Genomic DNA, 15,290 nt, shown 5'->3' on the forward strand with positions numbered 1-15,290 from the left:
GAGTTGTGGGTGATTTATAAACCAAACCACGTTGTCCGACAGGTAAATCAAACCCGATTTGTAAAAAACTAGTTCCAGTTATAAAACAGTTTCGGAGGAAAAATGTTCTAACCTAGTTCCAGTTATAAAACAGTTTCGGAGGAAAAATGTTCTAACCTATCAAGCCAATTCGGTCCGGCCCGTATTTTTTCATGTTCTTCAAACCGGGTCGGATTCATAACCAGTTTTAGCGAAAGAGCCTACAAATTAACGGGTCGGGTCTAATCCGGTTCTACCCTAACCGTTTGTTTTTAGTGACGTGGGCCGCGTCAGAAACCGGTTTCGGGTATATTCACAAACCGGGTCAAGTTTATAACCCAATAGTATATATACCAAAAGCTTGACTACTTGTTAGCTTTATTGCTCAATACTCAAGAGTTAAATCCATTGAGTAAGTCTCAGTAAACTAATAATCATGTACATTAACACTAGTTGAAAATAGTTAATAATATTATTATGCTCATTGTTCAGCTAATTAATCATGTATAGTTAAATTACACGCTAATTCATCTCGTCGTGTCCGCATTTATGTTGCACATAAGGTGTTCGATGAAATGCTTGGTAGCCTAAACTTTAATTGGTGTAGTGTGCGGGTGTTGTAGAACTCGCTAGGCGCTAGTCGGGCAGTAGGGTAGGGATTCATTGGATTGGATTGAAATTTATATGTAATTTTCGAATAGTCGGTAGTCGGTAGAATAAGTGTGATACGGTGGACATAAGGCGTTCGATGAAATGCTATGTAGCGGTTTTATAATGTTTGTATGTAGAGACTATGGATTTCAAGCTCGAGATTGGTTCGGGCTTGGCTCGTTTACTATTTATTAATTATTTTTTATTTAGTTATAATTATTTTTATATATTTTTATCAGTTATAATTTTATGTATAAAATAATATATATTATTTAGTTATTTAATAATTTATTAAGCGAGCTTACTTTTAGGCTCGGGCTTGGGCTCGATCGAGCTTTTTAACAAGCTGATCTCGAGTAGCTCGCGAGTTGCTCGGCTCGTTTGCGTCTGCATTTTTGTTGCACATAAGGTGTTTGATGAAATGTTTGGTAGCCTAAACTTTAATTGGTGTAATGTTGGGGTGCAAACGAGCCGAGCCGAGCCGATCCTGAACCGAGCTCTTTTTCCCAAAAACTCAACATTTTCTCCCCAAACATCTTGGTAACTTTGTATCGGACCTTGAGGAACCTTTTTCTAGTAAAAGCCCCAATTATTGAGGCACTAGAAACCCTAGAACCATTGTCGGAATTGGTTTGGACTGGCAGTGACCAAAAGGCAATAGTTGGGATTAACAAAAACCAATATTCCTTATTTTTATATATTTTTTTCAGTTATAATTTTATGTATAAAACAATATATATTATTTAGTTATTTTAATTTATTAAACGAGCTTACTTTTAGGCTCGAGCTCGGGTTCGATGAAGCTTGGCTCGATCGAGCTTTTTAACGAGCCGATCTCGAGTAGCTCGGCTCGTTTGCACCCCTAGTGTAGTGTAGTATACCACGTTGGGTATTAAATCTGGAACGCATGTTTGATCCGTTTTATTGTTTAATGTCATTTCATTTAAGTAGAACAGTAGGTAATCACTACTGGTAAAAATAACAATTCGTTAGATATTTTAGTGTAATTCATCAAGCAAGTCAGGATGTGCGGGGTGCACGCCTGTTTGAGTTTATTATGATACTCGATATTAGAACCTTAGCGTGGTCCAAGGGGCAGAGCCTTTGGCAATGGTTGCGAAACTTTTAGTTGAATTTGGATTTCAAAAAGATGACTGCATAAGGCATTTTATAGTTCGTGCATACGATTTTTTCAACAGTTTTGGTCATTCCCGCAAGATTTTCTTGGAGCTAATCCCGTACATACTTGTTTTTGTCTCATTTTGAGTTTTATCCGATTGAGAATTCGGAGAACCTCCGAATTATTTCAGTCTGAAAGTGTTTCATGACTCTTAGATTATCCAGACGTTGTATCTCACGAATCCCCAGGAAAGACGTGTTAATGATGCTTTTATGAATACCAAAATTCTTATTTAAGCAAAAGCACTTTGTTTAATAGTATGATTTGCAGGATTGTGTTCAGACTAAATTGTTTAAATAACTAATTTTTTGTTGGAATTGCAGGATTACTACTTTACCGATCTTCTCGTCTGACTTTCTTCATATTCTGCTATGCCAAGAATCACAGTGAGAAAAATCAATATTCTTAAATCTTATGCAGTTTATCCTTCTGCAAATTCCGCTCATCGCCGTTTGAAATCGTTCAAATTCACCAGCAGTGCACTTGCCAATCAAGAAACCTACAGTACAGATTCATCTGAGCATAGCAACATTATTGTTTCAAAAGTTAAATCCGGAAGAAGCCACAATGAAGTTTTTAACTCTCTCATGCAAGATCAAGCTTGTAACACCATACCGTTATCTCACAATCTTGTTTCTCAGTTACTACATAGATTCAAAGAAGATTGGAAATCCGCATTCGGCATATTCAAATGGGCAGAATCGCATAACACGTACACACCATCATCACACTCGTACGAAACAATGCTGGACATATTAGGAAAAATGAAACAAATGGATAAGATGGTGTCATTAATCGAGCAGATGAGTCGTCATCGTCTAGTTACACTTGGTAGTATAGCTAAGGCCATGAGACGGTTTTGCGGGGCGGGAAAATGGGAAGAAGCTGTAAAAATATTCGATGATTTGGATCGATTCGGGCTGGAAAAGAACACAGAATCCATGAATCTTTTACTCGACACGCTCTGCAAAGAAAGTAAAACCGAGCAGGCCCGCAAGATTTTCTTGGAGTTGAAATCACACATCCCGCCTTCTGCTTACACGTTTAACATATTTGTGCACGGTTGGTGTAAAGTCAACCGAGTCAATGAAGCACATTGGACTATACAAGAAATGAAAGGATACGGGTTTAACCCATCTGTTATAACATATTCTATTATTATCGAATCATATTGTCGCAATTTGAGCTTCGATAAAGCATACGAACTCCTCGATGAGATGCAAGCTCAAAACTGCCCTCCTAATATTATAACCTTCACCACCATCATGTGTTATTTGACTAAAAATAGTAAATATGATGAAGCATTACAGATACCCGAGAAAATGAAGTTATTTGGAATTAAGCCCGATGCGTTATTCTACAACGCGTTGATTCATGCACTGGCGAAAGCGGGTCGGGTTCAAGAAGCCGTTGATGTATTTGAAGTTGAAATGCCAAATTCCGGTGTTATTCCAACCACATCTACATATAATTCAATGATTGCAATGTTTTGTCATAATAAGTTGGATCAAGAAGCCTTAAATGTTTTAGAAAGTATGGAAATCTGCGAACTTTGTAGGCCCGATATCCAGACGTTTAATCCGTTACTCAAGATGTGTTTTAGAAAGGGGAAAACAGATGTTTTGTTGGGCAGTTTGTTGGATGAAATGATTAATAAGTATCATATTAGCTTTGATTTGGCTGCATACACTCTTTTGATTCACGGGTTGTGTCGAGCTAATAAATCCGAGTGGGCGTATGGGTTCTTTAAGGAGATGGTGGATAAAGATATTGTACCAAGATATCGTACATGTGGTTTGCTTGCTGATGAACTCAAGCAGAAGTATAATTATGCTGCTGCTGGTCATGTTGAAGGTTATATGAAGCAGATGAAGTCATCTTGATCATTAAACATTTTATACATTTGTAGTGACAAAATGGTAAGTCTGCAATGGCATTACTGTAAATATTATTTTTGTTGTTTTAGGGGTGTTTACTGTCTGGTTGGCCAGTCGGTTTTGGTGGAAATTATGGGTCGAACCACGAACTATAGTTTTGGCGAACGTCTGATTTTACCGGTTTGGTGGTTTGAATCAATTTTCTTATAAAGATGGTTCTTTGTTAAGACAATAAGACATATACATTACATATTCCAAAAATGAAAAGAAAAAAAGAACATATTTTGGGTTGCATATCTAACCCTTTTTGAAAAACGGGTCGTGTTCAGGTCAACTTGTTTAGTCTGCTTAGTAAAACAGGTTGGCCCGCCAGTTCGATCCATTGTTAGTGTTTATGGCTCGTTTAAACCATTTTTGACAATTCACCAACCCGATTTATACATTTACAACTTTATTATTACCCGTCAACTCGTGTGGCACGTTTAGATAAATGGGTCATGTTCGAGTTACATGAATTTAAGTGTGTGCAGGTTAGCTGTTAGGATTGATGCTTTTGACACGAATAAAATGATGGGCCCATGTTCGGGTTGATAAATTCAACCTGCCAACCCAGCACGCTTAACACCCATAAGTTAAATGCCCGGTTTGGTTTACACAGATGGTTCCAAGTAGACCTGTAAACGAACCGAACGTTCAGTGAACTGTTCGTGAACCGTTCGGCGGGAAGTTCGTTTATTTAATAAACGAACGAGCATGAACACATGTTTCGTTCATTTATACGTTTATGTTCGTATATATATTCATTTATATACGTTTAGTTATGATCGTTTACATATTAATAGAAAATAATTAAATTAAATATTATCTTGAAGAGTCATCTACTTAATGGCTTATATTTGTTCATTTGTGTTCATTTAAGTTTGTTCATTTATGTTTGGTTATCTTTGTTCGTTTATGTTCCATGAACTGTGCGTTTAGAATTTAAACATACGAACACGAACATGTTCATTTATTAAATAAACAAACACAAACACAAAATATGTATTCGATTAAGTGTTCGTGTTCGTTTAAAGTTAAATTAACGAACGCGAACATGCCCTTGTTCGTGTTCGCTCTATTCGTTTACAGGCCTAGTTCCGAGTCCCAAAGCGGACCGTTAAACTGAACTGTTTGGATCTCAAACCGGCAGTCTTGGTTTTCGTTTGGATGGTTCGGTTGGCTTCAACGATTTATGAACACTGTACTGATCATGAACATATTTTGATGTTGCAGGAACCAATATTCAGAAGGTTTGTTTTGGGTGAAGTGCAGATCTTATCCGTATGTTATTATTATTATTATTATTAATTTTTTCAACTGATCATTAAAGAAGAGTCATGGAGACAACTACCATGTGTATTTTCATAGAATCAATAGAATTAATGTCTCTTTATTTAGTAATCTAAACGGTTGCAGCTGTCACGAGGCTGCATCTATAAATGTTGTTTGGTACATAAATGTTGTGGATATTTCTACTTTTGGTATGCGGGTGTTTTTGTGGGCCCTCTACGTTTCACTCTCTCACTTTCTCATACACACATACACACACACACATATATGACGTGGATGGGCTTTAAGCCCCTCCATAGTGAACAGCCTAACAGTCTAACATGTACATGTTTAATAAGTGAGTTACACAACACGTCACATTGAACATGGATATAATTTGTCAAATAACATGAATGACACGGCATGACCTGTGTAATAGTGTTATTAACGTATTGACTTGTTTATAATCGGTGCACGTTTACCGTACATACTAACCATTTTAACTTCATATCCAGTCATAGTGTTATTAACGTATTGACTTGTTTATAATCGGTGCACGTTTACCGTACATACTAACCATTTTAACTTCATATCCAGTCTGTCATATTGTGTTAACAATAGTGTCATAAATTTTGGTCATAGGCAATTATAATTCACAATATTTATGAAAAATCATATAAGAAAACTTAGGTTAAATGCTATTGATGATGAAAATCCAAATTTAAAAATGAAATGTAAAGTTGAGAATAAGATGTCTTGTCTTACTACCTAATTGTGTTTAGTAATTTATGTGACTTAATTATTGAAAAGGCCTAGTGGCCAACAACCAAACTATTAGAAAAAGATGACCCTTCAAAAATAGATCCACACATTTCTACCTTTCTTGGTCAAATGTTATCATTCATATTGCCAACATAAAACAAAAGTACTTCTTTCCTCTCACGTATTTTGGTTTACTAATTTTGTTATACAATGTTTTGCCAACAATTTCAAAGGTTCAACTTGAAGATCTGGTTCCATAAATAGTTGGCCAACAAAAGGTGGAGCAATGTATTATCAAATTGTTACTTGTTTGTTCCCTATTTTCATAGGTTTTTTGTTTGGCATTAATCCTAATTTTTATTCCTAAAATTTATTCATTAAAAGAACCCTCTACATTCAGTTCCTCAAATTTATATCTATTCAACTAAATAATATGTATGAATTATCTTTTATCATATTTTATCTTTCTTCTACTCCAAAAAAAATATATGGAGTCTTTATCTTAAATATATATAAACGAAGTCTCTCTAAATTCTCTCAAGCCATCATATTGCTTTATTTGTAAATAAAAGTTTCTCTTGCATTTGACCCGAATTCACGAATATGTGTCTCACGAAACCCAGATAGCTCTTAAATGGGTTATAACATCTCATTATATTAAAAATTAATCTCATCGAATATTTGATATGAAAATCCTATACAATATAGATATACTAAAAATTAATAATATCCGGGTCCTTTTTTAAAAAATATCTTGTTTATAATTAAGAAACAATTTTATAGTAAAAAAACGGATTATGGGTCTCGCTAAATCCATATTACTTTAAACCGGGTTATAACATCGTATTTATTTGTGAAACCCTTTTATCATCAAATCCTAAGTATATTATTAACTTCTTAACAATAAATAAAATTAACATCTTAATATATATGTAAATATTATTAACGAATAATGTAAAACAACCCCGTAATAGGGCTATAAAAGCTAATGTGTATATATATATAATCACTATTCAATTCGTATATCAATGACATATTTTATAGAATCGGATGCAATGCAAAATTTGATAAAACCATATACTTTTCCTTAAATTAAATGGTTTGAAATAATATAAGATTTCAATGTGATTATATATTCGTGTGATATAATATATGTAAAATGAAATTTGTTATGTCCTATATATTTAGTTAAGCTTTTTATACAAAATCTATACTTCAAATTCATTTATTTATTAAATAAATTATAATTTATGAATGTGCTTTGTTTAGGCATTTATTTAATTTCATTGCTATCACTATTTTGGTAGAATGGTCTGAGAAATTTTTCGTAAACGTTCTAAAAAAGAGAATTTGTTAGTAATTTTTGCAGGATTAGAAGTGTTTGTAATTAAAATATAGTTTCATCAAATTATCTGTCTAATTAAGTAACCATACAGAAGTCAATGTTTCTTCATTACTGATACAAAATTAATTAAATGGTGGCAATAATAACATATTAAAATACACAAGTAGCTAGAAACCGTGTGAATATGGGGTACAAATAATTTAATATTTAGTGTTTCCTTATAATAAAATATTCAACTTTTTCCAAATAAGTGCACCGCCTCCTCACCTTGATTTTAATTGTGTTCTCAAATGTTTTATATTTTTGGCGGTCTCAAGTAGAGGTGGGCAAATAAACCGGTTAATCGAACCGATCCGAAAACTGAATTAAAATCGAACAGGTTTGAAATGGATTATGTAGAAACCGATTTGGAACTGATTGAAACCGTAGGTTCGAAACCGGTTTGTAATTTTCTCCACCAAAACCGGGTCCAAACCGGTTAACCGAACCGAAACCGGGCAAAAACCGGTCAAAACCTGAACCAAAACCGATCAAAACCCGAACAGAAACCGATCGTAACATGGTAAGAAACCGGTTTCAACCCGAACCGAAACCGATTATAAACCGGTTTTGACTTTTGTTGACCAAACCGAATCGATTTTAACCCCAAACCGGTTTTGAGTTTTAAATCGGTTTGGGCACCTCTAGTCTCAAGGACGTATAATGATCCAAATGTGAATTTGGTTGCTCTCGGTTAAATTTGTATACTAGAAGGTTTAATCCCTATGAAGTGTAATATTTAATCGGTATAACAAAGACATATAAGTTTATAACCAGGACAAGCCTGTGGGCTAGCGAAACCAAACAAGGGTTTTAAGCCCACATTTGATTAAGGTCTCCAAATAAAAAAAAGACCATTAAATAGAGGTGCACAGATTACCCGGTTTCGGACACTACCCGAAACCGGTTCCTACCAGTACTTGACCCGCGGGTATGACCAGGTATAGGATATCTCCCCAGAGTCGTACTCGGAACTGAAACTGACCCGGATCTACCATAACCGGAACCAGAACCGGACCTGGTCAAAATCCGATCAAATACCCAACTATACCTAGAACCGGTACCTAAAATTACTCGGTTTGTGCACCTTTACCACTAAATATGGATAATATTATAATGGCCGAAGTAAATTCAACATTATGTAATGGTTTGGTGGTAAACTTGTGTGCTTCTAGTTGTAGGTCAAGAATTTGAGTCTGGTTCTAAGCAATTTATTTATTTATTTTTTGTTATAATTGTCTTAAAAAGACCACAAAATCTTATTTCAATTAAGTCAACATTGAATTAGTTATTTATTAAACTATAATCGTAACCGAACCATAAAATGCATCAAATAGATGGAGTTAATGCTATGGTGAATTGATTGTGCTATTCACCATACAATACATGATGTTGAATTTCAGAGATAATAAAACATTAAATCATTGTGAATATTTTTTTTTCCAAAAATAAAAAGATTGGGTGATTATTTTGGATTTTGATAGGAAAAAAAATACAATATGCATTTATAAATAGGAAACTAATCAAAATAAGCATTTGTTTTACAAATTTTATTCACTTTTCATCTAATTTAACGTATCAGAAGTTCACACTTGATATCTTAAACATTATGTGCAGACTGCAGTAAAAACACCCATGCATCTTTATGAGTAAAACGCCCAAAAATCAAAAGGCATCGACGAATTTCCCCAAGCATTAAAATTCAGCGGACTACAGCTAAGATCTAAATCCATCGACATAATTCTTTACGCAACACAGTAGATAAGTGAATAAAATAGCAACGATTGCTGCAACTTTTCATCACTCGATGAGATTAACGTGGCAATGGGTCGGGTTTGGGACGGTTTTAGGTAATCTCAAACCCAAACCCAAACCCAATTATAAAAACTCGTAACAAACCTCTCGGGTATTTTTCGGGTAATTACCCATCGGGTGTCGGGTGAACCCGTGGGTTGCGGGTATACCAGTGTTGTTTTCTTTTTTCTTTTTTGTTTTTTTTTGTATAGAAACATGATAAGTGAATAAAATATCAACGATTGCTGCAACTTTTCATCACTCGATTAGATTAACGTGGCAATGGGTCGGGTTTGGGACGGTTTTAGGTAATCTCAAACCCAAACCCAATTATAAAAACTCATAACAAATCTCTCTGGTATTTTTCGGGTAATTACCCATCGGGTATCGGGTGAACCTATGGGTTCCGGGTATACCCGGCTCAAACTCGTTTACTGGTTCTTTTACAATGTTGTGTTATTGGCTGATGTCGTACCAGTCACTCATACCTAATCTGTGTTAGGTGTCAAGATGTCTGAAATTAACGTCTATAATAAAAAATCAACATACCAATATTTATTTTGTTAAATTTAACAAGTGAAATATCCATTTTAAGTTTTAACGCAATTCTTTTAAAAATTTAGTCTTGGGGTCGGTTTTGGGTTAAAACCGAAAGTTCGGTTTTTAAATTTTTTAAAACCATTAAGTTTTGTTTTCGTCATTTGAGCTTGAAAATTTTGAAAAAAAAATACTTGAACCGAAATATATTAATAACTAAATGATTATTACACACCTGAGATAAAACATTTGTGTTACATACTTACTAAATTATCATATATTTACTTAAAACAAAAATTAAAAATAACATTATATAAATTCGGATTGCTTGGTTTTTATTAAAACCAAAACCAAGTCATAAGTTCGATTCTAACAAAATATAAAATCCAAACCGTTGCTTTTTATTTCTGTTTGAAATTTTAGTTATTTTAACTTCAGGTCGGTTTTTTTCGGTTTTATGTATACCGCATCTCGAATTTTTATTTAAAGACTTTCTTTTTACACATAGATACAAGAATATTATCACCAGCAATATGTGACATATGTGATCACGGGCACAAAGAATCTCCTTTCCAACTCTACAAAAGTCATCTTTTTTTATTCACCATGAATAATAATAACATAATAACAATAAATAATAATAATATGTTCATCAAGAAACAAAACAATAAAATTATATGTGGCTTTATACCTTTTGTTTCCATCTGTCTAATTTTGTCTCTTTTCCCTCCATTTCTGTGATTCTGATCATACCTTCATCTTCAACCCTTTAAAATAAAAATAAAATATTTAGTCAAAAATTTATGTGATTATTATCATACTTTGATCCCCTCTAAATTTGCTCAATTTTAGTTTTTTTATTTCAAGAAACTCAAAATCTTGGCTTTTTCAGAAACTTGATAAAGTTTGAATCTTTGATGAGTTTTCTTGATCCATAAAAGTTTTTAGACTCATTTTTTTTTAGTTTAATTCTCAAAGAAATCCTAAATCCTCATTAGGGTTTTGTTCAAAATCAGTTTCTGTATTTGGGGTTTTCTTGAATTTTAATAAAGTTATTATCTTTCTTGTAAATCTTTCAAAAATTAATCTTTTTTAGCTCAATTTTATTAATTTAATAAAAATCCTAAATCCTTATTAGGGTTTGTTCAAAATCAGTTTCTGGTTTTGGGTTTTTCTTGAATTTTAATAAAGTTTTCATCTTTCTTGTAAACCTTTCAAAAATTAATCTTTTTTTGCTCAATTTTATTAATTTTCAAAAAAATAAAAATAAAAAATAATCCTAAATCCTCATTTGGGTTTGTTCATAATCAAATTCTGTTTTGGGTATTTATTAAATTTTACAAAAGTTGTCATCTCTCTTGTAAACCTTTCCAAAACAACTCTTTTTACTCTTTTAGTCATCTTGTTTTAATAACTTGTGGGTGTGGTGGTGTTTGATCATAATCTTGAAGCATAAAGAGTTAAAGACTCAATTTTTATTATAAATTCCCAAAAAAATCCCAAATCCTCATTAGGGTTTTGTGCAAAATCAATTTCTGTTTTTGGGATTTTATTGAATTATAATAAAGTTTATTAAATTTATCATCTTTCTTGTAAATCTTTCCAAAATCACTCTTTTGTATTGTTTTTTTAATCTTCTTGTGTTGAAAACTTAAGGCTCTTGTTTTCCAATGCCTCCTTCATTATTCCCATTAAGGTGGGAAAGCACAGGTGATCAATGGTGGTACGCATCTCCGATCGATCTAGCGGCTGCAAATGGCCACTACGATCTGGTCCGAGAGCTTCTCCATTATGACACCAATTTGCTGATCAAACTAACCTCCCTCCGCCGCATCCATCGGCTCGAAACCGTGTGGGACGACGAAGAACAGTTCGCCGATGTGGCGAAAAACCGATCAAAAGTGGCTAAAAAGTTGCTTCTTGAAGGTGAGCCCAAAAATGGTCAGGGTCATAATTCGTTGATCCGGGCCGGTTATGGCGGATGGCTGCTTTACACAGCTGCATCAGCTGGTGATTTAGGGTTTGTTAAGGAATTGTTAAAGAGGGACCCGCTTTTGGTTTTCGGTGAGGGGGAGTATGGTGTGACTGATATATTGTATGCAGCTGCAAGAAGCAAGAACAGTGAGGTTTTTCGGGTTTTGATTGACTTTTCGCTGTGGTCAAAGGTCGAAAATGTTGGGTCTGTTTTTAAGTTGGAGATGATGAATAGGGCGGTTCATGCGGCTGCTAGAGGCGGAAGCCTCGAAATCTTGAAGCAGTTTGTTGAAGATTGTGATGATGTTTTGATGTTTAGGGATTTGCAGGGGAATACTTTGTTGCATTCGGCTTCCGGGAGAGGTCAAACCGAGGTATTTTGGTTCATCAATCAGTTTTTATTTTATTAATTTTGTGTTTTGATTGTTAAGTTTGTGGATTTAGGTTTAGTCTGAATCGGTTTGGGTCGGTTTTGGGAACATATTTAGCTAAACGGGTTGGCTTCGGGTTGACTTTTTTAATCTTTTTATTTCTAGTATTTCATTAAAAACTGTTTTATGTCAATATATATCATAACTTTAATTAAGTTATAAGTAAAAAGGAGATATTGACCTCAACTACACATTTATAACTTTTTTTACTCTAAATTTGTAATTTTTGAGTACTAAAATTAAAAAAAGAAGAAGAAGAAGAAGAAGAAGAAAAAGAAGAAATAACCTTTTTTGGATTAAATGGGCCGTGTTTATGTCAACTCGTGAATATTCGTGACTAAATGATTTTATAAGAATGCGTTTTATATTATATGTTGTTGCTATTTGTAACAAGTAGTTTTGTTGGTTGGATAACTGGTCACATTTTTTTCATGAAGTATACTGTTCTTAATAAAAAATTGGTATTTTATGCTAAAATTTAAAAACTAAAAGGATATTGACCTCAATTTTTATAATTTAAATCTAATTGTTTTATATAAATTTTTGTATACACACACACACATATATATATTTGTAATTTTGGAGTATTATTAATATTAAAACGATAGGAAATGTTCCTTAACCGACATGTTAGTGTCAATCTGTGAATATGCATGTCATGTTCGTTCCACGCATGTGAAAGATTTTCGGGTTCCTGTCGGGTTTGGCCCGTTTAGCACGCTAGTTATGAGTTATGCGAATATGACTATTGATCCTGACAGTAACATTACTTTATGCAGGTTGTGAAGTATTTACTCGAGTCATACAATATAATCAACTCAACCGATGGTCAAGGCAACACAGCGTTACACGTTGCTGCATATAACGGTCACTTGCACGTCGTCAAGCTTCTAATCTCATCATCACCATCGTTAATCACATCAACAAACGACTACGGTGACACTTTTTTTCACACCGTAGTCGCAGGGTTCCTAACACCGGGCTTCCGACGCGTTGACCAGCAGGTTGACCTCATGAAACACCTCGTGAGCAGAAAGATAGTAAACATCGAGGATATTGTTAATATTAAAAACAATGACGGTCGGACGGCTCTTCACATTGCGATAATCGAGAACATCCATTCGGACTTGGTCGAGCTTCTCATGACGGTTAGATACATTGACTTGAATATCCGAGACGTTGACCGGATGACCCCACTTGATATTTTGAAACAGCAGCCGGTATCAGCCTCTTCTGAGATTCTCATCAAGAGGCTGATATCGGCTGGCGGGATGTCAAATTATAACGATTATATGACGAGGACTGCCCTCGCGTCCCATTTAAGAACACATGGGATCGGGGGCAGTCCCGGAACTTGTTTCAGAGTTCCAGACGCCGAGATCATATTTTACATATGCGCCGATAATGACCGAGAGTCGACGTACTCGGGTGAGTTGACTCGGTTCAGCTCACCCGCCCGGTCAAACTCAGGCCCACTTAACCGAGAGCATGGAACGAGTGCGTCTGCAGCGTCTCGACGATTAAAGCTTCTTTTCGGGTGGGCCCACAGGAAAAAAGACCTCGATCGGGAATCCGATCGGGAATCTCTAGATTCTTTCCATTTAAGAAAAGGTAAGCCCGAAAACCGGCCCGTTTCGATTCGAGAAAGGTATATGAAGACAAATAGTAAACGGGTTTTCGGGCCCAGCCCGTCAACAAAGAAGAAGTTTTCAGCCGGGCTAACCCAAGGAATGTTACAAGTCGGGTCCCCCTCGAGCCAGTTTTCAGGGTCGTCTTGGTCTTCGGGCTCAGGAGACGATGATGACGAGCTTAGGCCCGCGAACGTTGTAACCAAGGACTATGCTCGGTCTAGCTCGGGCCCGCTGTTTAGCAATGGGAAACCAAAGTTCCATAGACGACAGTCTTCGTTGAGCAAGGTTATGATGAACCAGGTGTTCTGCTTTGGTGCGCATGGTATAGCCGTTGAAGAATCAGTTAAGCGATACAACCCGTCGAAGTTGCGCTAGTTCAGCTGTTTGAACTGTTTTTATTTATATATATATACAAACTACTTATATATGTGTATTCGGATCGGGCTCGGTGTTTGGACTTAAGTTCGTTGCGGTCCGGCCCTTTGGGCCTAACCCAGCCCGATCCGTTTTTCTGATATAAAAATGAGTATATTTTATATAAATCTCGACCGCGATATATTTCTTATCTCCTTGATAAATGACCACTAAATTTACCAAAAACATGTAAACCTTAACACGACGCGTAATGCGTATATTTGTGGGGGTATCAGAACATGACCTGTTTGACCCGAAAGTTTTTATTTTTATACTTTTATCACATATTAATACTTTAAATTTCATTTTGTTTAAGATAAAAATACAAATTTATATAGAACAATAGCATTTTAATTATAAATTATTAAAAAAAAAATCTTATGTTAATTTCTTTTTTAATTATTAATTTATTATATAAAACATATTTTATAAAAAGTAAAAGGGTTGAACGGGTCATAGAGAACCCACTTAATTGACCTGAATCCGACCTGTTTAGCTAACGGGTTCGAGGGCTCAATCGGAAACTGTCCCTAACCCATTTATAATTTATACCAGAGCCAAACCCGTGAATTTCATGCTAGATTCTTGTCATATTAGAAATTCACACGCCTTAAAAAAACCCGAGTATAGTAAAATAAGTTAGACAAGAATAAGTCATTCAAAAATAATTATTTTGAAGATATAAATAAGATATTATTTAATGGTGAATTTGCATTTATTAAATGTATCAACTTGTGAAGAAGTTGTGAAGAAGTGGTTAGATTGGGAACCATCATTTTATTGTCCTTACTATTTTATTTAGCTATATTGATTTTTATTAATCCCAATTATTGTCTTTTGGTCAATGACGGTCTCAATTTTTAACGTATTTGTTTCTAATGGTCCCGACTAATAGAATCCAAATGTCGTTATTTTAGATCGTCGGAAAAACATTTTTGGCTGATTCCAACTTGAGCACCATCAACTGATTGCGATGATGGTTCTAGGGTTTCCGATGACCTCAATAATTGGGCCTTTTACTAGAAAAAGGTTCCTACAGGTCTGATACAAAGTTACCAAGATGTTTGGGACGAAAATGTTGAGTTTTCGGGGAAAAAATTTGAGTTTTCCGGCCAAAAACGTTTTTCCGGCGACTTGAAACTAACGACGTTAGGATTCTGTTAGTTGCGGACCGTTACGAACAAATATGTTAAAAGTTGGGACCGTCAGCAGCCAATTCGTTAGTTGGGACCGGTAGTGACCAAAAGACGATAGTTGAGATTAATGAAAAGCAATATAGCTTTTATTTATATAGAATTAATGTAATAGATATTGGTCACAAATATTATA

The 15,290-nt window shown here is 34.8% G+C and overlaps 1 protein-coding gene and 1 pseudogene across 1 annotated transcript; both read left to right on the forward strand.

Annotated features, from left to right (window-relative positions):
• The first annotated feature begins 2,178 nt into the window (after window positions 1–2,178).
• LOC143609681 (pentatricopeptide repeat-containing protein At3g04130, mitochondrial pseudogene) lies at window positions 2,179–3,835 on the forward strand (annotated as a pseudogene).
• A 7,259-nt stretch (window positions 3,836–11,094) lies between these two features.
• On the forward strand, window positions 11,095–13,976 carry LOC143609682 (uncharacterized). The gene is made up of 2 exons (XM_077084368.1): window positions 11,095–11,859; window positions 12,696–13,976. Exons 1-2 carry the CDS (start codon window positions 11,182–11,184, stop codon window positions 13,920–13,922), a joined length of 1,905 nt encoding a protein of 634 aa, XP_076940483.1. The 5' UTR covers window positions 11,095–11,181; the 3' UTR covers window positions 13,923–13,976.
• The last annotated feature ends 1,314 nt before the right edge of the window (window positions 13,977–15,290 follow it).

The sequence above is a fragment of the Bidens hawaiensis genome, unplaced genomic scaffold, assembly GCF_021521415.1.
Source record: "Bidens hawaiensis isolate Kalapana, Puna unplaced genomic scaffold, B.hawaiensis_p1.1 tig00008996_1, whole genome shotgun sequence".
Classification (NCBI taxonomy): Eukaryota; Viridiplantae; Streptophyta; class Magnoliopsida; order Asterales; family Asteraceae; genus Bidens; species Bidens hawaiensis.